Genomic DNA, 27,878 nt, shown 5'->3' with positions numbered 1-27,878 from the left:
ATTGAATCTGTAGAAGCTGCAAGGCACATCCCTGCTTTCTGCACACGCAACACACCTGTAAGCTATAGCCTCCTATCTTGACAAAACTGAAAAAGACTTCCAATTAGTACTTGAATTTGGGGGCCTAAACAAGATGTGGGTGGTGGTTGCATTTAAACAGAGAATTATATCCTCGGAGGGTGTTGAGAGATGATTCTCTATGTTTTGGATATCAAAATTTTTCTAGTGGCAGTGTGGGAAGGCCTAGGAGCATACAAAAGGCACACACGGCTGTAGACTGCCTTCAAGGAGATACAGTCCCCATCCCGGGGGGTTGCAACAAAATAAAGGGCAGACATTTAAGGGGTGGTGGTTTTGGATATTCAGAGAAGCCATAACAGGCCTCTGGTACTGAGTGAGGCAGAGCGAGACAGATGCATTACTAGAGACAAAGAACTGTGGTTCAGTCAGGTCAATCAGATGCCTTTTTAGAGCTGCCAATAACGTAACAAATTAACACAGCCTTGCCTGAACCTGAGGGCCTCCAGAGGTATGGAGAGTACTGCTCCCACCATCGTGTGATTTAAATGCTTTATGAAAGTCTTATTTTAAGCAACAAAGTACAGAACTAAACTCAGCATCTGGTCTTGTCAAGATCTTTAGTGAGAAAAGCATCATAGCCATGTTTTACAGCCTGCTGTTTCTCACATTTAATTTGCACAGGGTCAGATCTCCCCAGGCGGCAATAGACCTAATAATACATGGCTTCCTGATGCCTTGCCCAACAATGGTGGGAGCGCAGAGAGGAGTGTCCGCAGGTACAGTCTTCGCCATTTTCATACATTTGCAGAAGGTAGTATGGGCAGTTGCCAGCACTCAGAAGCCATGTATTATTCTAAGGTCTATGCCGCGCCTGGGAGATCTGACCCTGTGCAAATTAAAGGTGAGAAACAGCAGGCTGTAAAACATGGCTATGATGCTTCTCACTAAAGATCTGACAAGACCAGATGCGGAGTTTAGTCGACTTTGTGCTTAATAAGACTTTCATTAAAGCATTAAATCAAAGATGGTGGGACAGTACTCTCCATACTCTGGGAGGGCATCAGGTCAGGCCAAGGCTGTGTTAAGTTTTATCTGGCAGCTCTAAAGGCATCTGGTGACATGAACTGAACCACTAATTTCTTGTCTCAGTAATGCATATGTCTAGCTTTCTGCCTCACTCATATCCAGAGCCTGTTCGGCTTCCTGAATATCCAAAACCACCACCCTTAAATGTCTGCCCTTTATTTCTGTTTGCAACAGGGCTGGGACTGTACTCCTGAAGGCAGTCTACAGCCTGTGTGGGCCTTTTGTATGGCTCCTAGGCTCTCCCACACTGCCACTAGAAAAATTTTATATCCAAAAATAGAGAATCATATCTCCAAAACCCTCCAAGGATATAATCTCTGTTTAAATGCAACCCACCACCCACACTTGTTAAGCCCAAATTCAAGTTACTAATTGAAGTCTTTTTCAGTTTTGTCAAGATAGGAGGCTATAGCTTCAGTTGTGTGTGTGCAGAAAGCAGTGTGCCTTGCAGCTTCTACAGATTTCCAATATACATCTTTTTCTTGTTTCCTCTATTACCTTTTCTTCTATTACAGTGTGTCACCTCTTGAAGAAAAGGAAGGTAATAACAAAAGAAGGGTGGAATAAATAAATAATAAATAAATGCAGAGTCTGAAAGAAGGCAGTTATAGACCGCCGAAAAGCCATCATGGCGCTGGCCACCGTTACGTCAAAGCAGCCTTAAACGCCGCCTCCGACGATGCAGAGAAGGGCGATTTGCGCTCCTTTCGCGAAGACGCCGAAGTCCAAACGCACTCGCCGCACTTCAGTCCACATACGCACGTCGTTACATCTATGGTGGGCCGTGGGAACGGCCGCCGCCATATTGTACGTATGACTACGTATTAGGTTAGGGGTGCGGACACCGCCCTCCTAACCTAATACGTATCATACTATTTTTTGGGTTGTAACCCGCCTTTGTGATCCATGTTGATCAGCTGAAGCAACTTTTTATTTGTTTGTTTGTTTGTTTCAAGCAACTGATGGCCTTGCATGGCTTGCTGAAAGCATTCTGATGGGCATCCCATTCCTTTTTCAGCTTCCTGCATTTACTCTTTGTCTTTGTTTTTTATTCTCAGGATGCCAAGATGCCACCACTATCCTCTTAGCCTTGGCAGCTGCCACTGAGCTTGATGACCAGGCCTGGCAGGGCAGGATTCAGGCCAGGTTGGCTCAAATATACAATGCTCCCACTCAAGATAAGAGCCCAAGAGATGGACTACATATCGGGCCCGATGGCTAAGTGAAGGGGACAGGATGTATGACAGATCACCTATGGGACTCAAAAGCTCCAAAGACCGGCAGTGCCCATCTCCTTACCTACTGCCAAAGAGCTTCCAGGTGCTTCCTAGCCGTGAATGAAGGGGAAGTTCAGGTCCCAATACTTCCATTTCTGTGTTTTTAAATTCAGTGGTGAAAGAAACTTACCTCTTGCCAGGTAGGCTAATAGGAAAGAGGTTAAAGGCCAATCCATCTTCTCTTTTAGCTTAGAATTTTGGGCTACAGTCTACTGGTACCCTTTGCTGATAAACAATCTGTTATGCTGAAATAAGCACCTGTTGGACTGGTGCATAGCATAGTATGGTAGAGAAAGAGTTTGCCAGAAGAAGCGGATCTGTCACCCCTCAGCAGCTTAAGAACTGAAAGGACAGCTTTCTCCTGACAAACACAGCTCTTTTATGGTCCTTCTCTCCCCCCTCCTCATTGCCACAATTGTGACCATTTTACCCTGCTCGCTGCCATCTTTTGCCACCATAGTTATGCCAGTCACAAGATTATGGTCTTCATTAGCCCTGTGACAAATACAAAGAGAAGGCTCCATTCATTATAGAGAACTGGCTTGATAGGAAAACACTGTATAGTGTTCAGTAAAGTGTAAATGAACAAGCGCAACATAGGAGGTAAACAGAAGTGATTTTGCTGAAGTACAAGTTGGTGAGGTCTAAGAAGATAGATGAACTGTGGAAAAGATGTATAAGAAGGATTTTCAGCTTGTAGCCCATAAAACCTCAGTGCCAAAATGCAGCACACCCTTTCGGATCACTTCAAGCCCAAGAGAACCTGAAAGTCCCTGAGACAGAAAAAATATCACTGGCAGCGAATGTGATCTCTTGCTGATGTGTCTTTAAGCACACCAGTTTATCTATATTTATATTTCTATGTGGGTTAATTCCCCCCAAATTGTCTCTGCCATCAGAGTTCCTGAGCTGTATTATGACTATGTAAATATGATAGCATTAAAAACATTTTGCAAGGTAAACCTTGCCCCCACCCAGATAGATTTTGGAGTGCAACTCTCACAGCCCTCACCATTGATGATATTGCTTGGGCTGATGGCAGTTGTAGTCCTGCTTAGACCAGCCCATTTCGCCCTGTTTCAATTAATCCATCCATGGCCTTCATTCTTTAATTGCTAGGATTTCAGTGTCCCTGGAGCTGAGAGAAAGTGGTTCCCCAGGTTTGTAAAAGTATGTGGGGTGTGACCTTGATTCACTGGACCACAAGAAATGTGCTTTTTAAGAGCAAATTCAAGCAGAGGTTACTAAGCATGCCCTCATGTTCAGCCAGTCTGGAAACCATGCCTATGAGAAGCCGCTTAGGGAGCGGTGTATGTTACACTGGAGAAGAGACTGCTAAGAGGTAACATGATAGCCATTTTTAAATATTTGAAAGGATGTCATATGGAAGAAAGAACTGGCATATTTCTTGCGGCCCAGAGACTAGGACATGGAGCAAGGATGCAAACTACGGAAATAGATCTATCTAAACAATTGGAAGAACCTCCTGACAGTATGAGCTATTTGCCAGTGGAATATGCTGCTTTGGAAAGTGGTGGAGTCTCCTTCTGTGGATGTTTTTAAACAGAGCCTGGATGGCCATCTGTCAGGAATCTATAATTGTTTATTCCTCCTGCATGGCAGGGGGGTTTGACTGGATGGCCCCTTCTGGTCTCCCAACTCGGTAATTCACTTTGAGATCAGCATTGGTTACCATACTCTATTTTATGTGGTTTAAAGGTGTTCATGTTCTGAATGAACACCCGGATTTGGCTTCTCTGACAAAAGAAGGCTAAAGTGATCTCACAAAAGTACATTTCCCAGAATTCCTAGCATTCAGCCAGCGTAGTTAAAGCGGCCTCAAGCTGGATTATTTCTGCAGTGTGTTTGGACCACTGATAGTTCATGTTGAGCATTTTTTTTGGCAGAATGAGACGGAGTAGCAGGGTGTATCATGAAGGAAACAAAGGAATGAGGCTCATGTTATTTATGGAAACCCCCTACTTGCCTACACCATGTACCATTATGAATCAGAATTCTGAGCTATGCCAGCCACTACAATGGGCAGATGGAGGTACCCAAGATGTATCTCAACACAAATGTCTCAGCACCTCAGTAGCTAAAGGTAAAGGCCATATAACACATATTTGGCAGTCAAAAGACCTCAGGCTTCAGTCTTGGAATCTTCCAGTAAAATGGCTCTGAAGCAGTACAATGGAATATATTGCCAAAGACATGTGTAGAGACACTGACAGGCATCGGGATGTGATAGATAGATGGCTGATGGTCTGACTCACTATAAAAAGCTTTTTCACATGCTCTTACTAGAAAAACCTATGCTTTTTACTACAGCTCACATGTTGAGAACATTACCACATGAGGCCGTTCTCACTGTGGTCACATCAGTTAATAAAAGGAGAAGGACACTGGTTTCAAAGCAGTCATTATTGCACATCTGTCAACCCCCATCAACGGGGGCTGCTTTTGCCATTGCACTTTCTTTCTGACTGCCCCTTAATCCCCTCCCCAGTTCCTTAACCAGCCTGCCTTTCGGGGGGTTTGTTATCACACAGTTCTGGAGTCTACTAATGTGGTTTAGATTTTAAAAGAAGAAAACATAAGGAAAAAAATATAAAGGCAATCAGCCTGTTTGGGATAGTGAGGACAAGTAGGGGCAGCAGTAAAGGATTAGAATTGACACTATCTGACTGCCAGTATCACAGCTTCCATAGCAGTGATGTTTCACACCTGGGGATAGTGCCATCAATGAAAAAGGGATACCCTAACCATACTTCAGGGACACAGCAATTAGGGTCAGAGATGTTTTCATGGTGATAAATATTGCCAGAGGTGCTTTTTTCAAGCTGAAACCACAGTGTAAAAGCCAGGTGTACTACTCTCCTAAATCAGGCAGCATTGCCAATGTAAGTAGCTGTCCAAAAAAACGTAAAACATGTCAAAACTATGATTCTTATTATAATGATCAAGAACTTAAATATGATTTACCAGTTTACAGTGTATAATTTTGCTTTTCCCTTGTACTGCATGTGGACTCACCACTAGAGGGCAATAAAGACAGTACTTATAGATAAATTTACTCTTTGGTACTTACTATCAGAAATATTCAATTTCTAAACAGATGACAGCTTCTTATATTCTGAACTTTTCAGATTCATCTGTACTGACTCATGGATGGACAGACACCCCCTTCAACCTCTACCGGTGCGTGTTATTTCTTTTGAGTCAATCCTGAACAGGTCCTTCAGTAATCCTAATAAATTCATATTTATTGATTCATTCTCAGCACCCACCTGTCAGTGATATTTTAAAATGGTTGAAATGAAAAAAAGATGCTTACAAAAAATGTAAAAAGTGTTGGGTTGTCTGGTGTTTGAAAGGAGAAAGTTTGCAAATAAATCTTTGCAGATTTCTTTTGACAACCTTTCAGATTATTACGAGAGAAAGAACTCAATTATGTAATGACACATGTGAGGATGATTGCTCAATTTTGGGGAATATTAATTAGCTCAACACACCAATATTGGGCTCCTTACACACCCTTTCTGGGACCGGATCCCAACCTGTATACAATGGACCAGAGCTTCCAGGAACGACACAAAGGCAAAGTCTTGAATTAAGCTAGTTTATTGATGCACAGGGGGGGGGGACACACCACACACATACATTCACTCAAGGCTAATAGAAGAAAGGGAGGAAAAGTGGAGAGAGAACACAAGGGCCTCTAATGGTAGATATACTGCCTGAGATGGTTTCCTCAGAATCAAGGTAGTTGCAGCAACACAATGAAGGGAAATGGGAAAAGGGGTGTGTGGAACCATGCCGCAGGAAAGCAGACTGACGAGTGCCTGCCTGCCACCAACATGGAACCAGAACAAAAGAAAAACTGAACCTTAAATAGGTTCCTAGTCACATACTCAGTGGAAGCTGTTTGTCCCATATCAAAGCAAACCAAATTTACACATCACTTGATCCATAGGCATCCTCTGCCATGGGAAAAACTATAGATACCGAAGGCTTTGTATCTGTGAAAACATCTCCCAGTCATAAATCTGTCTCATAGGTGTGAAGGAATCTTCCTGTTTGCAATCCTAACTAAGGCTTGCTGCCTACGTGGTCTCTCTGTTTTCAGATCATGCAGCCAAGGGGCATCTTCCATAATGCCTTTCCATTAGGGTCATAAGGAGACATATCTTCACACTATAGATGCAAGACTTGCTTAGAGGCCTCTATGATCAAGCGATGCCACCTGATTACCTCCGGCAGATGAATTTGGAATAGGGATTTGTGGGGTATTTTTTATAAAATTCCAGACTTGTTAACAACGTTATAGCCTAAGATAAGAGAAATTAATTTGAAACTGGAAAAGTGTTATTTGAATAGTAAGATCTTTTATAAAACACATATGATTCAGATTCTGGATTCAAGAAACACTCCGTTGTACACTTCATCTTTTTCTTCATGGGTCTAAGGAAACCAAGTTAAAATAATTTGTATGTGCTTTCCTTAGTAATTAATATGCCTGTATGTATATGCCAGTTTGTAGATGGGCTACAGGATAGATATGGCTTTCTCTGCAGTTATGTGTCTTCAAATGAACTACTGATGGGAAACCACATGAATTATCTGGGATAAGTGACAGGGTACTAATTTGTTTCCCTTTGCTTGTTTTAGTAGATCTTATTTTTAAACAACTCATACTGTTTTAACCTTAATATATGGTTTCTAAACATATGTGGTCTGCTAGTGCTAGAACTCTTTTATAATAACATGAGGTTGCAGTTGTCTGCACCTGGAACAGGTAATGATCTGACCAAGAAGTATGTTCTCTTTCCTCTCTCGACTTCATAATAGTTTCCTTTCATGTGTATTTCGGCATACATTCCACGATAGAATTAAATTGAATTAAATTTTTAAATTCTTTCAGACATTCAGTTTTCATGAACAACGTTTATGTTTCCTTAAATTTGTTCTAACTTAAAAGAAAATGGAGTTGAAAAAACTTCTTTTTAGACTGGTGTCCATATGAACTCACTAATTTGACACTGAAGGAGAATCCCAGTCATGTTTACTTAGAAATAATTTGTTACTAAATTCAATGCCTCTTGCTTTCTAGCAAATCTGATTTGGACATGCAGCATTTGCTCTATTTAAATACACTCTTGGTTGTTGGAAACGTCACATTTCCAGTAGATTAAGTGGATGCACACACCACTGAGAATGTAACCTAAGAAGGTTTAACCTTATGTGGCCCCTTTAATTCACAGCAACAGTATCCTCTATAGCCCTGGAAAAAAATCAACAACATGAATTTCCCATTTGGGAATGTACCACGTGGCATTGTTTCGCCCTCTCGTCCTCCCTGACATATCGGAGCGGTCTCATAATGTGATCTGAGATCTTAAACTGACCAGGGACCAGGCACAATGATAGCTATTATAATGCCTTGAAAACAGATTGGACATTCACTAAGAGACACATGGTATGCTGTTCTCCAACACTCTTCTCCAACAGAAGGTGGGTAGCATGAAAACAACTGAGTTCTTTTATGTGCCATTTGTCACCCCCCACCTGAAGGAGGTGTGGGGTAAGGATGGTGTGGGCCTCATAACTCCAGGACTGTGAAACATGGATACCAGAAATTTCGTGAATGAATACTAAGGGAAACTAGAAGTGTGTTACACTGGGGTGGTTTGTTTTTTAAATTGGATTAATTAGTTTTAGTTGCATTAAAATCTTTTTCAGTACATCTTCAGTACATCATGATTCCACAGGCACCAACATCACCTAGCCTTTCCAAAATCACCAGAGAGCAAACCTGGAAGCAGGCCTGGGATAATAGGTTTCAACAGGCCTGTGATAATTTTGGTATGTGGTACTTTCTGCATTGCCACTTAGTTTCTTCAAGGAGTGTCCAGAAAAACAGAAAAAGAGGAAAGAAGTGGCCTACTCCTGAAAAAGCCTAGAGCAGGGAAAGGTCTGAGCAAAATGGAAACCGTGAATAAGTATGAGGAGAAGGAGAAAGAGAATTCAGCAAGAAATTGAAAGAAAATGGAAGGAAAAAAGCCAAGAGAAGAGGCAGACATCAAGAGGGGCTGAGGGACAGGGCTAACCCTTGGGAAATCCTTGTATGTCTGTTATGTATGTCTGAATGTGTGGGAAGAGAAACTAGGCCCATATCAGTACACTGTCCAGTGTAATAATTTTCTTTGTTAATGATCATGATGAAAATGAGGCGATGAAATTACTGTGATAACAGCAAAATTTTCTCTGCACCAGTGAGACTACAAATTGAACAGCATGAATGAGCCCGTGAACTGAGTGGTGGAACACTGTGGGAAGGAACAAAATGGTAAACCTGAAATATGAGATTTCAAAAAGCATTTTGTGTCTCTGGGGAATCCATCATCTGGAAATACTTTTATGGTTCATAGATCAGTGATTCCCTACCTGAATAAAAGTCTTTTTAGAAATTCCATGCGCAGGTTTACATTTCATTCCATTCCCCATCCCCTGGGAATCCATCATCTAGGATAATATCGACGTATTATTAGTGTTAATATTTATATGCTCCTTTTCTGTTATATCTACAGCAGCATACAACCGATAGATTGTGCAATAAAAATGAAGAAATTATAGGGCCTGCATATAGTAGCTAATAATGGGTGGGAAATTGAGGCCTTCAGATTTTGCTGTATTTATAAACATTAAACATTCACCATATGGTGGAAAAATGTAGGGAAAATGGTGCACATTTTATGTGTACTTTGGACATTTCACTCAAATTTTATCATCCCTTATCACAATTTTCCTTTCTTACTGATAAAAAAAATGATTAGGAACTATTTTTAAAACTTGAAATTCAGGGGCCCAGTACAGTATGTTCTTAGGTTAAATGTATGCAGAAGAAAGAAATGGCTTTGTATAATCACATCGCTTTTGCGGTTGGTTAGGTGTTTGAACTCTGAACTCACACATTTTATCTTCATTCGGTAAGTACAAAAATGAGCAGGGGAAAAAAGCTGCTGGCACAGGTAGAAAGGAGAAGAGTTATGTATTCTTGGCAACCGTAGCCAGAGAGCAATCACACAGCTGCTGCTTGGGGGAATATAGTGGCCATTCATCAAAGCATTCCAGAAAGGACATCCATACTCTTACTTTTATTAGGATTCCTTCCTATAAATGTCAACATGCTCCTGGAAGGCCATGTTCCAGGAGTTATGCTATCCAGCCATTCCAAACTTGGATTTCCAATCCCCAAAAATAGGCAGATAAAACCGTACATAACCCAAACCATATGCACATTTTTAGAGTTTACAGAGCTGTGATGTTAGCAAAAAGAAGAGACGACCAACTGTGTCCAGTAAAGGTTAATTATTACTTGTGTTCTTCCTGTAAACCAATCAGTTTAGCTGTAGTACATACGAGGGAATATAAACATATGGGTGACGGGAAACCCTTCAGCCTTCTGAAGAGGTTGATGAGCTCTACCATCCCTAATCCTTATCATGCCCAGGCTGACTAAGAATAAAATGGGGAGTACCATTTTAGTCTCGGGTTTTGCCTCTCAGTTTCTCAAGAACCAGAATAATAATATTAATTGGATCAACTGGGAAGAAGGACAATCAATTTGCAGAGCACCCGTTTAGCAGAGTGTGAAAGCATGATTTGAAATGCCTAAACTGGTGCTGTTGATTAATACTTGCCAGTTGCATATGGAAGATTTCTACAATTACACATGCCTCTACAGCAGCTGACAAAATATTACTTGAAATTTTACAAACAAGGCTTCTCCTGTTCGATCAATTACCACACTTTATAGGCGCGTAATGATGACAGATGACTCTACTCTGAAATACAAAACTGCAGCAATTCTAATCAACATGTGTACAATCTTTTCGAATAGGAGTGGTGTATATTGACAGGAAGAACATGAAATAGATGGGAAAAGACTGCAAAAGGAAAAGTTACTAGAAATAGAGAGTTTTAAGGACTATAGATTAGGTTACATGTTGAAGGTACTAAGGGTCTGCATCTGAAAAGAAAAACTAGATTGCTGTGTGGCAGAGCATTGGATTAGGACAATTGATCCACTGGCAATATCTAATTCACTCAACACACTGGTATGCAAAGATGCACAGGCAAGATGGAATAGCTTCAAATCATTCCCTTAATACAACTTTCATGAGTACTTGTAACCATGTGCATTTCAAATATTGAAAGGATCCAGAAAACAGTGTGGACCAAGACAAGCAAAAGTCTGCCATAAAAGGAGATGGGTTGTAGGATACTCTAAGAAGCTCACAACTGTTGGTACCTTTTCACTAAGGCAAGGAGATACTTAATTCTGCCAATCCCACCCCCCCCTGCTGCCTGCCGAGCATATCTGACACTGTGGTGAACGTCTTCACTCCACAAAGGTGGGTTTTTCTTTGACCACAATCGCTGCAGAAGAGAGGTTCAAGAAAACTTGAATATGTGAGAAGAAGATCATTCAGATATGTGGGATCCAACCCAAGTAAATATTTGAAATAGTGCTCGGTCTCTACAAACAGTTCATATGGAACGGGCGACTTACAAAGGTCTGGAATATCCTCCTTCCTGGCTTAAAAAATATCTCTGGTACTTGAGGCAGTTGAAAGAGAGAAGACATCCTCATAGGCAAATGGTGGCCTATAACTAGGCTTTGTCCTGAGTCCATCATTAGCTTGATTTTAATTTTTTTGTGATCAATTCGGAGTCCATGGCATTCCCTGGGGAATCTTCTTCTCACAAAGCAGGAAGCAAGGACCAGAAACTTGGCAACAGGAATCTTTTTTATAGTGATAGGAAGTAGCCTAGGTGCCAACATCTTTATAACTTTGCTTAATAACATCACACTGTGACTGGGTGGGGAAGTAAGAGCATTTAAACATGCAGCCTGTCATGAGACAATCCACGAATGGGAATCTAACTGAAATTAATGCCCAAACAACTAGGAGCAAAACAGTGAGCTTGGCTCCAGACCAATCCTAGAGAGCTTACTTTCTTCTAATTCAGACAACAGAGCTTAAGAGCTCACCGCCCAACACTAAACTTACTTGGTCTACCCACCAACGTCATCACTACCTTTCTGAAAATAAATCTTTACCTCCGTCTTGTAGATGGAAGCCAGTTTCTGGCTGGCTTGAACAAGTTGTTGCATGTAGGGAAGACTACAAGGCTTCGTATTTCATTGCACTTTTCGAAAAGGTCAGCCACAGCAGAAAAACGGGAGCATACTCCTGAAGCAGAGTGTTGGATTGAAATGTGAACCAAAGAGGAGGCCTTAGTCCACAATATGAACAGCGTCCCTCTGGGAACGTCGAGCATTGTTCCAGATCCCCTGTGCTTTTTGAGTTTTTTCTCATGAAAAGCATGACCACAGCACGTGCAATTTTAAGGAAAATCTAACTGGTGATTGACAATCAGATCACTGGAGCTGGCACGGAATAAAAGTCCAAGAAGTTCACACCTTTGCTGTGTAATGTCCCACATGGTTTCTTCTTTCACTATCGTCACACATTTTATTTGTTTTTTTTTTTTTTTTTTTTTTTTTTTTTTTTCACACTTTTTTTTTTCCTCTTACAGCCATGAGCTTTTGATCTGTATACTGATGATCATTAACAAGAGCTAATAGTGACTATTTACTATCAAATATTTAAAAGATGACCATGTGATTTTTTTAACTAATGTATACCTTCATGACATGCTTAAATTATCTCTGGAATTCTGCCTAAACCACCACATAGGTGACCCCAGCAGAGCTGGAAAAGTTAACCAAAACCCTCAACTAACGCCAGCCAAGCTGGGGACACTAAGCCTTTCCAAGCTCAAGAAACCCAGAACATTCAGATGTTGATGCTAGCCAAATGCTTAGCGTGCAATCCTAAGACATGTCCATAACAGAATAAACCTTCGATTCAATGGAGTCACTCACCAGTTTATTATGCCATAGGATTTAGACCTGAAGTCAACCTTCATGCAAGAATTTTATACCACTTTAAAACTGCCATGCCTCAATGCTATAAAATTCTGGATTTGTAGTTTTGTGAGCTATTTAAGCCCTTCCTCGTCAAAGAGAATCCAGATTCCATAGGAAGGAAGCTATGGCAATAAATGGTGTCAAACTGCAATCATTTCTCAGCAATGCAGTCGCCGAATCAGCATCAATTTTCTCCAGTGTACCTTAGAAATAAGAGCACTGTCAGCTTAACTAACTGCTATGAACAGTCCTTAAATAATTACATTTTGTGCAGGTTTGGGTGCTGATTTACTTCCACATCAATTCCATACAGTGCCCCAATGGAAAGATGTCCCTCTCCTAAGCTAATTTGTACCTCATGAGCCTACAGTAATCAGTATGTAGCAAATAGCTCTGATTTCTTGTGAATCAGTATGTAAATCAGTGTATGCCTTATTTTGGCCTAATGGCAAGAGGCACACAATCCTGTACTAGGACATGGAGGTTAAAATTAGATAAACACAAAGGACTAACTACCCAAGGTGAATACTCGATTGACAAGCTACCTGCCAATAAAGGCAAGCGGTCTGTTTAACTAAAGATTAAATGGTACTTTATAACCTTAAGTCAGGAACAACAACTGCACTTTATTAAAATCAATTGAGGAAAAATAAGCACAATTGTGCACTGGCTCCAATTTCTCCATGAAATGTAATTCAATCAGGGGAAAAAAACTTTTAACCGAGACAGAGACAGTTTGAGATCAGTTGAAAAAATGGATGATGGTGAAATGTTTAATTTAACTATGGTATAATTTGAAAAGCAGATTCTGGTTCTATCCTTGAGAATTATTAGACTTGAGCATTAGATCGAGCCAGTGCATCCCATCCAAATTGTGTAAACACAAGCTCTTTTTTCCTGAAAAGGTGGATGGACATCCATAATATGCCAGATAATTTTTTGTATGAAGTAAAAAAATACAATGTTTCGTATTAAAGTCAAAACACACTACTTTTTTTCCACATGCTCTACTATTTAAATGTGATTAACAAAAGTGAAGGTGGCTGAAAAGTACTTATGTCAAAAACAAGCCTTGTTCAGAATAGCATAGCTAGAACAGAATACAGGGAGTGACCTGAGGTTTATAAAAGTTAGGCAATGTCATTTCATTGTAATACTTTCAGAGCTCTGTAAGATGGAATCCGTTAGTAGTTGTTGATGAAGGATTTAGAATTTTGCTGGAGGGCACAAGAGTTTTTCTGGTGGAGAGTCTAGTCACTCACCAAATCATATATCCAATGTGCCCTTAGGTGGAGCTGTGACACATCCTATAGTTGTGTAGTTCCAGATGAAGCTTTTCTCACCGTTGCCCTGCCTCACTCAAGTGGTATTGGGGCTCTACATGTTATAGTTCCCCTTGCATTGCCTTGCTTTGTTACCCCACTGCTTCTTCCATCTTTTGACTTGGGGAAAATCTGTTGAGGAGACAAAGATGGAGTGCCTGGGGACATGCTTCTAACTGCTAAACGTGGCCATCCATCTGGAACCAAACCTAAGAAAGAGGCATACAGATGAGCTGGCATCTGCTGATATCCATTTCCCCTATTGTCAGTGTTTTCGCAAGAAAATTAGCAACTGGATTTATAAACCATTTCCTGCTGCACAAACTACAAGTCATGCCTGAAAGCTGCAGGGAACTCACAGACAAGTATGCGAGGTATCCTGAAGTCTTCCTGCAGCCAAGCCCTCGTTTCAGTGTGGCTGAGGGAAAACAAGGCCCCTTCCTCATCATTCCTCCAAATGCATAGGGAGGCCGTGTCACGTAAGAAAACAAATACATATTACAGGAAGAACAAAAGCGGACCATTGCAGGGAAAGAAAAAAAAAAACTACGGTATACAACAACTCCCTTTCTCTTCAGCCAGCCATTTCATGTCTGAAGCCTCAGAGTATGTATGAATGTTATAGTTTTGACGTTTTAGTATTCCATGTGTTTCACTTTAATGCAGTTGTTTATTGTTTTATTGAGAGAGTGGAGAAACACCATGTGACCTGGTATTCTAATGATGTTCAGGTCCATAGACCAGCTAGCTTCCCTGGTACTTGTTTGCAAGCAGAAACACAATGGCCAAATGCACAGTAGACATCTCCTCTGAGGTACCTTAAGCGTTCTTCAGGAAGGTAATGTGGGTGTGCAGAAAGCATTTTGTAATTTTAAACTCAACACTAGCTTGACGTCCATATCAAGGACAGATTTAAAATGTAGTGCAATATCCTGAGGCAGCCTCTTCATGGGAGCAAATATTAAGGCCCGAAATCCTTTTGGTTAATACTCTCAAGAGGAAACCTTTTGACTCAGGCAATTTATGTGTGTGCTGAATCACAGTTCAACAATTTGTAAGGCTGCCTTGGGTCCTATATCTGTGCTTTTCTTTTTCCCACCCTAGTGCATACCTACATTTCTCCATGTTGAATTCATTGTTTGTTAGCTCTGGCCCAGCTTTTTGGTTGGCTAAGAAAAACCCTATAATGAATCAGTGTGTCATAAGATGACAAGGGAGAAATTCCCTGGGGAAGTGTGCCACATGCCCCCTCCCTAACCTGCAACTTCTAGATGTTTGTAGAATTCTTGCCCATGGCATTAAAGTGGAATCGTATGCTGAGTACTGTGTAGTGGTAACATAGCCTCGTAGGCAAAGATCCGCTCTTTTCTCTTTGGGGCTTATCGAGGGACCAAGCACATTCAAATTGTAACAAGACAGCTGTTGTTAGGCGCTAAATGATTATTTAAAAGGCGACACATGGGTCGCCTATGAAGCACACATCTTTTCCCTAGTTATCAAAATCGACCTTTAATTTAACAATTTTTTTATTTGCTTCGTCTCTATTAGGTTACTTGACGGACCAACTGAAGCCTAAGAGAATAGCTTTGCTACAGTGACTAGTAGCCGATACAGCCCTTTCAGTGCGGAATGATGGAATATATTAGAGCAGCTTACCCTACGGCAATCTTCGTAATATAAATAGATAAGAAAAACCAAGTTATACAACAATTTATAAAAATGTCTGTAATGTATTAAGAATTACATAAGTACAGCCAGATGCAGTGGGGAACCTTGGAGTCAGAGGACCACAACCTGTGCGCAAAACAGAAATGTATTTTCACATCCACACCTCACTTCTGACATATTTTCTCTTTTGCCAGCTCAACACCTGGATAGCAGGGCTACTAAAGAGGCAGAGTTCTATCTAGCTTGGCTCATTTGTCAAGCTCCAGCCCCGCTGAAAAGGGGCAAAGTGGGAAACACGTTCCAACCAGCCCGACAGTAGGCTGGGTCGTAATAATTATTTTTTCCTGTCTGCAGATATACACGTCATGAAGCAGCAGCATGTCCAGTTGTGTAGCACTAAAGGGAGAGATGGCATATGCTCCAAACACACTGTACTACACCTGCTAAAATCAGAGCCGTCTGCCCCATTGTGAGCAGGAGCTTGTGGTATGCCACCTGTGTTTCTCCTTGGCACCACTTGGGTTTCTCAGTGGTGTTTGAAAGTTTCATGGGAGATGAACTGTAGCTCTGGTGACAAAGTCAAACGTGAACAGCAAAAACAAGTAAGTTTTCGAGGGGCATTACCACCCTAGGCAGGCGGGCTACTGGAAGATGGTGTCCAACATGCAGAGATGGATGTAAGAGATTGACTAGGCACTGTGGGGGGATGAGTAAGGCATTCAGCTGCACACAATTATAACAACTGCCCAGCGCTGTTTTTTTTTCTGACCACATCTCTCCTGTCTTGGCATACCTTCACTGGCCTCCCCCTCCCTTTCCGCATTCAGTATAAGCGCCTGCTGTCCGACATTTAAAGGCCCTCCATGGCTGGCCTCTCCTTATTATCAGACCTTCTTTATCCTCACCTCCCATCAGGGCCTCCGTTCGGTAAGTCAAGGTCTGCGGTCTCCCCAGATGTTCCTCTGCCCCATCTCGGATTTTCGCCCCTTTTTCACTCACGCCCCTCACGCTGGAACCTTCTTCCACCCAAGCAAGAGTACATCACTTCTTTAACCAGCTTCAAAATGAGTTGAAAAACATCCTGTTCAGAGAAGCCTTTCACAGGCATTGCATAAATGTCGCTTACTTTTTTGATGGTCTTTTGGTGATGTTTATCGAACCATTTCCTGTATTTCTATGTAACTGTAGTGTTATTATACTACTTGAGAGTATGGTATTTCCCTGAAGAAGGTTTAACCATCCATTATAAGCCAAGCCCTCCCTCCAGCCCTCTTCATTGGTCCAGGCATTGGAGGTAGAGAGTTAACTGCGGACTCATCCCCGTTCCCTCCACCACTCCCCTTCTCCTTTTGTGTCATGTCTTTTTTTAGATTGTAGCCCCGAGGGCGGGACCATCTAATTAAAAAGATTTATGTACAGCGCTGTGTAAATTTAACAGTGCTTCATAAATAAAAGTTAATAAGAATAATAATAATAAGATAAGAATAATAATAGATAATAATAAGTGTATACATGAGCTTGGAGACAGACGAGAATGATTTACTGACACGTGCCTTCTCAACGGGCTAGCACTCAGAAGCCATATCCGAAAGCAAGGACTGTTTAGTTGAAGGCAACAAGAAAAGGATCCTGACAAGGCTCTGGTGACTGTGGTCTTTTTCCAACCAGAAATGAGTTGTTATTGTCCATCGCGTCCCTATTTCTTTCCTAGAAAAGCTATATTGGCAGTCTGCCCTGCCATTACTGAGAATTTGTGAGATGGTTGGAGTACGAACACTGTATGCGTTGAAGATAGGAGTGCTAGCCACTGAAGAAGATAGCATGGCCAATGAGAGAGAAAGCCAGGATCCTGTGGGCTTCCATGTTTGTGGAAGGGCATCCACAATAGCATATAAACAAGCCTAGAAAAATATCTTTCACCACTCCTATTTAAAAAATATATTTTTTTTACAGTGCTTTTCTGTCCTGCTAGTTTCCTTTGTCACACGACACATAGAAATCATATAATCATACAACCATGGAATCGTAGAGTTGGGAAGAGACCACAAGGGCTAGCCAGTCCAACCCCCTGCATGCAGGAATCTCGTCAAAGCATACCTGATAGATGGACTCTGCTTAGACCTCCAAAGTGTGTTCCACGGTTGAACAGCGCCCTACAGCCTTGCTGCAGGGGGGGGGGAAAGTTCCTCCTAAGTGGTTAAGTGGATCTCTTTTCCTGGCAGCGTGCATCCATTGTTCCGGTTCCTGTTCTTCTGGAGCAGCAGAAACAAGCTTGCTCCGCCCCTCAATATATATCCCTTCAAATAATTTAAATAGGGCTATCATATCAACCTCTGGAACCTTCTTTTTCCGCCAGGCTAAAACATCCCCAGCTCCGAGTCGTTCCTCATAGACATGGTTACCGACCCTTCACCATTTATCACCCTCCTTTTGGACACACTCCAGTTTCTCAATGGCTTTGTTAATGGGGTGCCCAGAACTGGAGACACAAATTCCAGGTGGGGCCTGACCAGAGCCAGAATACGTGGCGCGATTACGTCTCTTGATCGAGACCTATACTTTTATTGATGCAGCCTAAAATTGCATTGCTTTTTTTAGCTGCCGCATCACATTGGTCACTCATGTTCAACTTGTGGTCTACGGTGACTCTTAGTCCCTCTTTTTCCCCCTTTTTTGAAGATGGGGCAATGTTGTTTGCCCTCCTCCATCGCTGGGATTTCTCCTGGTTTGCCCAGAGGTTTCAAAGATGATGCCATGGCTCCGATTTACATTTGCCATTCTTTTAATACCCTTGGATGTTGTCATCCGGTCCTGGAGCTTAATATTTATTGAGATTAACCAGGTATTCTGTACCTTCTCTTTGTTTATTCTGTGCGAAATTCCCCCTTCTGCTCATGTCTTCAGGTTGAGCACCTTTGACTTTTCTTAGAAGACTGAAGCAAAGAAGGTGTTGAGAATTCTGCCTTTTTCGCTGTCTTCTGTTAGCATGTTGCCATCCTGCTCCACGACAGTGGACCTACCATTTCTTTCTTACTCCTTTTGCTGCGGACCATATCCAAAAAAGCCCTTTTTATTCTTTGGTAACCTCGCTAAGCAAAGCCTGAGTCATTTCTGTGCTTTAGCTTTTTCTGAACTTTTACCGGCCTACATATGCCTGGTAATTTCTTTGAATTCCTTTTTTGGGAGTTCCGCCATTTTTCCATTTCTTATACATGTTCTGTTTAAACTTAGTTCAGGTGAAAGTTCCTTGTCATCCATCCTGGTGTTCTTGGACAACTACCATTTTTCTTCTCCAACTGGAACTGGTTAAATTGTGCCTTCAGTATCTCACTTGTGAGAAACGCGACATCGTTCTGAAACTCCTTTTATTTTAGTATTCCTGAAAACAGAATCACCCTCAATACTTCTTCTCTAAATTTCTGAAATCTGCTCTCCGATTGTCCTAGAATGCATGCCTGACTATGTCTGGCTTTCTTCCTTTCTCAATGTAAACAAACTCTAGAGAACATGGTCACTTCCACCTAATGATCCCACCACTTGCACCCCATTAAACCAGTCATTCCTTGTTGGTTAGTCAGATCTAAATAGCTGACGCTCTTGTTGCCTCTTCCACCTTTTGGACAATGAATTGTCGTCAAGGCAAGTGAGGAAGTTGCTAGACCTTGAGGATTTGGCTGAGTTTGAATTCCAAAATATCAGGATAGTTGAAGTCACCCATCACGCATTCCTCTCTCCTTCTGAGCGTATAGTTCCCCATCTGTTCTAGAATGGCAATTCATCAATTCCTCCATCTGATTGGGGGGTGTGTAGTAAACTCCCATCCATAACATCCTTGCTGTTTCCCTCCCCTTTATTTTTATCCAAGATGCTCTCCAGCTGGCTTCCAGGATTTGATGTGTTTTCTTGGAATCTCTTCACTGTTTGTAAAATGTCCCTGACATAGAGTGTCTAGTCCTCCTCCTTTCTTGTTTGGCCTGTTTCTCCTGAAAAGGTATACCCGTCTGTTTTCTACATTTCCCAGTTCTGAGACCTCATTCCACCAGGTTTCAGTGATGCCTATTTATCATAGTTGGCTTTGTTTGTACTAGGAAGGTTGGAGTTCATGGCACTTAAAGTGGTCAAAGTGCTTTAACTGTGTAGTGTGAGCAAGTAAACTTCATGGGAGATGGTTTCCATGAAACTGTGGGGAATGTGTGGTGGTGCCAGATGTTGTTGACAACATGCTCCATCCCATCCCATTTCCTCCCAGTTTGGTATTTCCTAGGCCAGAGTCAATACTAGTTTGTACCCATGGAGTATGTATGGTCTTCATTGGCAGTCTGGGGTGTTTGTATTTTGGTTTCCTTTTACCGCCTGTCAGATGTTTCATGTCTTTGCAAACGTTATGGTTGATGCCTGCCTTAATATCTCTCCTGTATGTAGGCAATGGTAATTTTGCTGGCCTAAGGACTAGTACTGGGAGATGGCAAGCTGTATTAGTAGGTGTCTTTGTGTGATTTGTCTTTCAGATGTGTAGATGTGTATTCCCGAAATAAAACAGGTTCTTGAATCAAATAGTAATTAATTTGGGAGAGGTTCTGAAGTATATAATGTGCAGTTTGATTTTTATTCATTTATAATGTAGTTGAGAGGTGTTTAGATCTCTCTCAACAACAAAACAAAAAAAAAATCTTTTTTCTTGTTCTCTTATTCCCTTTTCTTGCTATTAGCATGTGTGTCACCTCTTGAAGAAAAGGAAGGTTAAATAACAAAAGAAGAGGGTGGATAAATAAATAATAAATAAATGCAGAGTCTGAAATTAAGGCAGGTTATAGACCGCCGAAAAGCGGCAGTCTGGCTCTGCCGCCGCTTGCAGTGTCTGGGAGATGCAGCCTTTAAACGGCGCGACTCCCGGACGCTGCAGAGAAGGAGCGCAGAAATTGCGCTCCTTCTCGGGCCCCGGAAGAGGTGCCGCAAGTGCCAAAGGGCGCACTCGCGTCGTCACTTCCAGTGCGCCACATGCGGACGCAGAGCGTCCGTTACATCAATATGGTGGCGGCCGTGTGGAACGGCCGCCGCCATATTGTACGTATTGACTACGTATTAGGGTTAGGGGGTGCGGAAGCACCGCACCTTCCTAACCCTAATACGTATTCAATACGTATTTTTTGGCAGTTTGTAACCTGCCTTTGTGATCCATGTTGATCAGCTGAAGCAACTTTTTTATTTGTTTGTTTGTTTGTTTCAAGCAACTGATGGCCTTGCATGGCTTGCTGAAGCATTCTGATGGGCATCCCATTCTCTTTTTCAGCTTCCTGCATTTACTCTTTGTCTTGTTTTTTATTCTCAGGATGAACAAGATGCCACCAACTATTTCCTCTTAGCCTTGGCAGCTGCCACTGAGCTTGATGACCAGGCCTGGCAGGGCAGGATTCAGGCCAGGTTGGCTCAAATATACAATGCTTCCCACTCAGATAAGAGCCCAAGAGGATGGACTACATATCGGGCCCGATGGCTAAGTGAAGGGAGACAGGATGTATGACAGATCACCTTATGGGACTCAAAAGCTCCAAAGACCGGCAGTGCCCATCTCCTTACCTTACTGCCAAAGAGCTTCCAGGTGCTTCCTAGGCCGTGAATGAAGGGGAAGTTCAGGTCTCAATACTTCCATGTTCTGTGTTTTTAAATTCAGTGGTGAAAGAAACTTACCTCTTGCCAGGTAGGCTAATATGAAAGAGGTTAAAGGCCAATCCATCTTCTCTTTTTAGCTTAGAATTTTGGCTACAGTCTTACTGGTACCCTTTGCTGATATAACAATCTGTTATGCTGAAATAAGGCACCTGTTGGACTGGTGCATAGCATAGTATGGTAGAGAAAGATGTTGCCAGAGAAAGCTGATCTGTCACCCCTCAGCAGCTTAAGAACTGAAAGGACAGCTTTCTTCCTGACAAACACAGCTCTTTTATGGTCCTTTCTCTCCCCCCTCCATCATTGCCACAATTGTGACCATTTTATCCCTGCTGCGCTGCCATCTTTGCCAGCATAGTTATGCCAGTTCACAAGATTATGGTCTTCATTAGCCTCTGTGACAAATACAAAGAGAAGGCTCCATTCATTTATAGAGAACTGGCTGTACTGTATAGGAAAACACTGTATAGTGTTCAGTAAAGTGTAAATGAACAGCGCAACATAGGAGGTAAACAGAAGTGATTTTGCTGAAGTACAAGTTGGTGAGGTCTAAGAAGATAGATGAACTGTGGAAAAGATGTATAAGAAGGATTTTCAGCTTGTAGCCAATAAACCTCAGTGCCAAAATGCAGCACACCCTTTCGGATTCACTTCAAGCCCAAGAGAACCTGAAAGTCCCTGAGACAGAAAAAATATCACTGGCAGCGAATGTGATTCTTTGCTGATGTGTCTTTTAAGCACACCAGTTATCTATATTTATATTTCTATGTGGGTTACTTCCCCCCAAATTTGTCTCTGCCATCAGAGTTTCCTGAGCTGTATTATGACTATGTAAATATTGATAGCATTAAAAACAGTTTGCAAGGTAACCTATGCCCCCACCCAGATGATTTTGGAGTGCAACTCTCATCAGCCCTCACCATTGATGATATTTGCTTGGGCTGATGGCAGTTGTAGTCCTGCTTTAGACCAGCCCATTTCTGCCCTGTTTCAATTAATCCATCCATGGCCTTCATTCTTTAATTGCTAGGATTTCAGTGTCCCTGGAGCTGAGAGAAAGTGGTTCCCCATGTGTGTAAAGTATGTGGGGTGTGACCTTGATTCTACCTGGACCACAAGAAATGTGCTTTTTAAGGAGCAAAATTCAAGCAGAGGTTACTAAGCATGCCTCATGTTCAGCCTAGTCTGGAAACCATGCCCTATGAGAAGCCGCTTAGGGAGCTGTGTATGTTTACACTGGAGAAGAGACTGCTAAGAGGTAACATGATAGCCATGTTTAAATATTTGAAAGGATGTCATATGGAAGAAAGAACTGGCATATTTTCTGCTGCTCCAGAGACTAGGACATGGAGCATAGGATGCAAACTACAGGAAAATAGATTCTATCTAAACAATTGGAAGAACCTCCTGACAGTATGAGCTATTTGCCAGTGGAATATGCTGCTTTGGAAAGTGGTGGAGTCTCCTTCTGTGGATGTTTTTAAACAGAGCCTGGATGGCCATCTGTCAGGAATCTATTAATTGTGTATTCCTGCATGGCAGGGGGGTTGGACTGGATGGCCCTTCTGGTCTCTTCCAACTCTGTAATTCTACTTTGAGATTCAGCATTGGTTACCATACTCTATTTTATGTGGTTTAAAGGTGTTCATGTTCTGAATGAACACCCGGATTTGGCTTCTCTGACAAAGAAGGCTAAATGTCTCACAAAAGTACATTTCCCAGAATTCCCTAGCATTCAGCCAGCGTAGTTAAAGCGGCCTCAAGCTGGATTATTTCTGCAGTGTGTTTGGACCACTGATAGTTCATTTGAGCATTTTTTTGGCAGGCATGAGACTGAGTAGCAGGAGGTGTATCATGAAGGAAACAAAGGAATGAGGCTTCATGTTATTTATGGAAACCCCCTACTTGCCTACACCATGTACCATTATGAATCAGAATTCTGAGCTATGCCAGCCACTACAATGGGCAGATGGAGGTACCCAAGATGTATCTCAACACAAATGTCTCAGCACCTCAGTAGCTAAAGGGTAAAGGCCATATAACACATATTTGGCAGTCAAAAGACCTCAGGCTTCAGTCCTTGGAATCTTCCAGTAAAATGGCTCTGAAGCAGTACAATGGAATATATTGCCAAAGACTGTGTAGAGACACTGATAGGCATCGGGATGTGATAGATAGATGGCTGATGGTCTGACTCACTATAAAAAGCTTTTTCACATGCTCTTACTAGAAAAACCTATGCTTTTTTACTACAGCTCACATGTTGAGAACATTACCACATGAGGCCCGTTCTCACTGTGGTCACATCAGTTAATAAAAATGGAAGGACACTGGTTTCAAAGCAGTCATTATTGCACATCTTGTCAACCCCATCACTGGGGCTGCTTTTGCCATTGCCCTTTCTTTCTGACTGCCCCTTAATCCCCTCCCCAGTTCCTTAACCAGCCTGCCTTTCGGGGGGGTTTGTTATCACACAATTCTGGAGGTCTACTAATGTGGTTTAAGATTTTAAAAGAAGGAAAAACATAAGGAAAAAAATATAAAGGCAATCAGCCTGTTTGGGATAGTGAGGACAAGTATGGGCAGCAGTAAAGGATTAGATATTGACACTATCTGACTGCCAGTATCACATCTGCCATAGCAGTGATGTTTCACACCTGGGGATTAGTGCCATCAATGAAAAGGGACACCCTAACCATACTTCAGGGACACAGCAATTAGGGTCAGAGATGTTTTCATGTGATAAATATTGCCAGAGGTGCTTTTTTTCAAGCTGAAACCACAGTGTAAAAGCCAGGTGTACTACTCTCCTAAATCAGGCAGCATTAGCCAATGTAAGTAGCTGTCCAAAAAACGTAAACATGTCAAAACTATGATTCTTATTATAATGATCAAGAACTTAAATACTGATTTACCAGTTTACAGTGTATAATTTTGCTTTTCCCTTGTACTGCATGTGGACTTACCACTAGAGGGCAATAAAGACAGTACTTATAGATAATATTTACTCTTTGGTACTTACTATCAGAAATATTCAATTTCTAAACAGATGACAGCTTCTTAATATTCTGAACTTTTCAGATTCATCTGTGACTGACTCACTGGATGGACAGACACCCCACCTTCAACCTCTACTGTGCGTGTTATTCTTCTTTGAGTCTAAATCCTGAACAGGTCACTTCAGTAATCCTAATAATATTCATATTTATTGATTCATTCTCAGCCACCCACCTGTCAGTGATATTTTAAAAAATGGTTGAAATGGGGGAAAAAAAGATGCTTACAAAAATGGTAAAAAGTGTTGGGTTCTGGTGTTTGAAGGAGAAAGTTTGCAAATAAATCTTTGCAGATTTTCTTTGAACAACCTTTCAGATTATTACAGAGAGAAACTCAAATATGTAATGACACATGTAAGGATGATTGCTCAAATTTTGGGGAATATTAATTAGCTCAACACACCAATATTGGGCTCCTTACAAATCCCCTTTCTGGGACCGGATCCCAACCTGTATACCAATGGACCAGAGCTTCCAGGAACTGACACAAAGGCAAAGTCTTTGAATTTTAAGCTAGTTTATTGATGCACAGGGGAGGGGGGGCACACTCACACACATACATTCACTCAAGGCTAATAGAAGAAAGGGAGGAAAAGTGGAGAGAGAACACAAGGCCTTCTAATGGTAGATACTTGCCTGAGATGGTTTCCCTCAGAATCAAGGTAGTTGCAGCAACACAATGAAGGGAAATGGGAAAAGGGGTGTGTGGAACCATGCCAGGAAAAGCAGACTGACAGAGTGCCTGCCTGCCACCAACATGGAACCCAGAACAAAAGAAAAACTGAACCTTAAATAGGTTCCTAGTCACATACTCAGTGGAAGCTGTTGTCCCATATCAAAGCAAAACCAAATTTACACATCACTTGATCCATAGGCATCCTCTGCCATGGGAAAACTATAGATACCGGAATGGCTTGTATCTGTGAAACATCTCCCAGTCATAAATCTGTCTCATAGGTGTGAAGGAATCTTCCTGTTTGCAATTCCTAACTAAGGCTTGCTGCCTACGTGGTCTCTCTGTTTTCAGATCATGGCAGCCAAGGGGCATCTTCCATAATGCCTTTCCATTAGGGTCATAAGGAGACATATCTTCACACTATAGATGCAAGACTTGCTTAGAGGCCTCTATGATCAAGCGATGCCACCTGATTACCTCCGCAGATGAATTTTGGAATAGGGATTTGTGGGGGTATTTTTATAAAATTCCAGACTTGTTAACAACGTTATAGCCTAAGATAATAGAAATTAATTTGAAACTGGAAAAGTGTTATTTGAATAGTAAGATCTTTTATAAAACACATATGATTCAGTATTCTGGATTCAAGAAAACACTCAGTTGTACACTTCATCTTTTTCTTCATGGGTCTAAGGAAACCAAGTTAAAATAATTTGTATGTGCTTTCCTTAGTAATTAATTATGCCTTGTATGTATATGCCAGTTTTGTAGATGGGCTTACAGGCATAGATATGGCTTTCTCTGCAGAGTTAAGTGTGTCTTCATATGAACTACTGATGGGGAAACCACATGAATTATCTGGATAAGTGACAGGGTACTAATTTGTTTCCCTTTGCTTGTTTTAGTAGATCTTATTTTTAAACAACTCATACTGTTTTAACCTTAATATATGGTTTCTAAACATATGGGTCTGCTAGTGCTAGAACTCTTTTTATAATAACATGAGGTTGCAGTTGTCTGCACCTGGAACAGGTAATGATCTGACCAAGAAGTATGTTCTCTTTCTCTCTCTCGACTTCATAATAGTTTCCTTTCATGTGTATTTCGGCATACATTCCAGCTATAGAATTAAATTGAATTAAATTTTTAAATTCTTTCAGACATTCAGTTTTCATGAACAACGTTTATGTTTCCTTAAATTTGTTCTAACTTAAAAGAAAATGGAGTTGAAAAAATATTCTTTTTAGACTGGTGTCCAATATGAACTCACTAATTTGACACATGAAGGAGAATCCCAGTCATGTTTACTTAGAAATAATTGTTACTAAATTCAATGCCTCTTGCTTTCTAGCAAATCTGATTTGGACATGCAGCATTTGCTCTATTTAAATACACTCTTGGTTGTTGGAAACTGGCACATTTCCAGTAGAGTAAGTGGATGCACACACCAGCTGAGAATGTAACCTAAGAATGTTAACCTTATGTGGCCCCTTTAATTCACAGCAAAGTATCCTCTATAGCCTGGGAAAAATCAACGACATGAATTTCCCATTTGGGAATGTACCACGTGGCATTGTTTCCCTCTCTGTCTCCCTTGACATATCTGAGCTGTCTTCATAATGTGATCTGAGATCTTAACTGACCAGGGACCAGCACATATGATAGCTATTATAATTGCTTGAAAACAGATTGGACATTCACTAAGACACTATGTATGCTGGTTTTCCAATCACTCTTCTCCAGACAGAAGGTTTGGTAGCATGAAAACACTGAGTTCTTTTATGTGCCATTTGTCACCCCCCACCTGAAGGAGGTGTGGGGTAAGGATGGTGTGGGCCTCATAACTCCAGGACTGTGAAACATGGATACCAGAAATTTCTGAATGAATACTAAGGGAAACTCAGAAGTGTGTACACTGGGGTTGTTTTGTTTTTAAAATGGATTAATTAGTTTTAGTTGATTACAATCTGTTTCAGTACATCTTCAGTACATCATTATTCACTAGGCAGCAACATCACCTAGCCTTCCAAAATCACCAGAGGCAAACCTGGAAGCAGGCCTGGGATAATTATGTCTTCACAGGGCCTGTGATAATTTTGGTATGTGGTACTTTTCTGCATTGCCACTTAGTTCTTCAAGGAGTTGCCAGAAAAACAGAAAAAGAGGGAAAGAATGGCCTACTGCCTGAAAAGCTTAGAGCAGGGAAGGTCGTGAGCAAATGGAAAGCGTGAATAAGTATGAGGAGATGGAGAAAGAGAAATTCAGCAAGAAATTGAAAGAAAATGGAAGGAAAAAAGCCAAGAGAAAGAGGCAGAGCATCAAGATGGGCTAGGGACAGGGGCTAACCCTTGGAAATCTTGTATGTCTGTTATGTATGTCTGAATGTGTGGAAGAGGAACTAATGCCCATATCAGTACACTGTCCAGTGTTATAATTTTCTTTGTTAATGATATGATGAAAATGAGCTGATGAAATTACTGTGATAACAGCAAGAATTTCTCTGCACCAGTGATGACTACAAAATTGAACAGCATGATCCCGTGAACTGAGTGGTGGACACTGTGGGAATGGAACAAAATGTAAACCTGAATATGAGATTTCTAAAAAGCACTTTTGTGTCTGCTGGGGAATCCATCATCTGGAAATACTTTTTATTGTTCATAGATCATGGATTCCCTACCTGAAGTAAAAGTGCTTTTTAGAAATTCCATGCGCAGGTTTACATTTCATTCCATTCCCCATCCCCTGGGGAATCCATCATCTAGGAATAATATCGAAGTATTATTAGTGTTAATATTTATATGCTCCTTTTCTGTTATATCTACAGCAGCATACAAAGAATAGATTGTGCAATAAAAATGAATAGAATTATAGTGCCTGCATATAGTAGCTATATAATGGGTGGGGAAATCTGAGGCCCTTCAGATTTTGCTGTATTTATAAGCATTAAACATTCACCAATATGGTGAAAATGTAGGGAAAATTGGTGCAATTTTATTGTACTTTGGACATTTTCACTCAATTTTATCAGTCACTTATCACAATTTTCTCTTTTCTTTACTGATAAAAGAAATGATTAGGAATATTTTAAAAACTTTGAAATTC

The 27,878-nt window shown here is 41.3% G+C and overlaps 2 protein-coding genes across 9 annotated transcripts in view; one reads left to right on the top strand and one right to left on the bottom strand.

Moving 5' to 3' along the window:
* SH3TC2 (SH3 domain and tetratricopeptide repeats 2) overlaps positions 1-27,364 on the top strand; it is a 102,080-nt gene extending 74,716 nt beyond the window's left edge. For 6 of the 7 annotated variants that reach the window (XM_042454182.1, XM_042454187.1, XM_042454186.1 and 3 more), the window contains one exon: positions 20,704-22,349. In XM_042454182.1, the coding sequence (XP_042310116.1) occupies positions 20,704-20,895 (192 nt within the window). In that variant the 3' untranslated portion in view covers positions 20,896-22,349. Of the gene's footprint in view, positions 1-20,703; positions 22,350-24,122 lie in introns of those variants that run through there. The other variant, XR_006102418.1, reaches the window with a different exon arrangement.
* The window catches only part of AFAP1L1 (actin filament associated protein 1 like 1), a 902,653-nt gene that overhangs the window by 433,299 nt on the left and 441,476 nt on the right, over positions 1-27,878 (bottom strand). The window lies entirely within an intron of this gene.

The sequence above is a fragment of the Sceloporus undulatus genome, chromosome 2 (genome assembly GCF_019175285.1).
Source record: "Sceloporus undulatus isolate JIND9_A2432 ecotype Alabama chromosome 2, SceUnd_v1.1, whole genome shotgun sequence".
Classification (NCBI taxonomy): domain Eukaryota; kingdom Metazoa; phylum Chordata; class Lepidosauria; order Squamata; family Phrynosomatidae; genus Sceloporus; species Sceloporus undulatus.
Note: the sequence above shows the minus strand (reverse complement) of the source record. Positions and strands in the feature narration are given on the sequence as shown.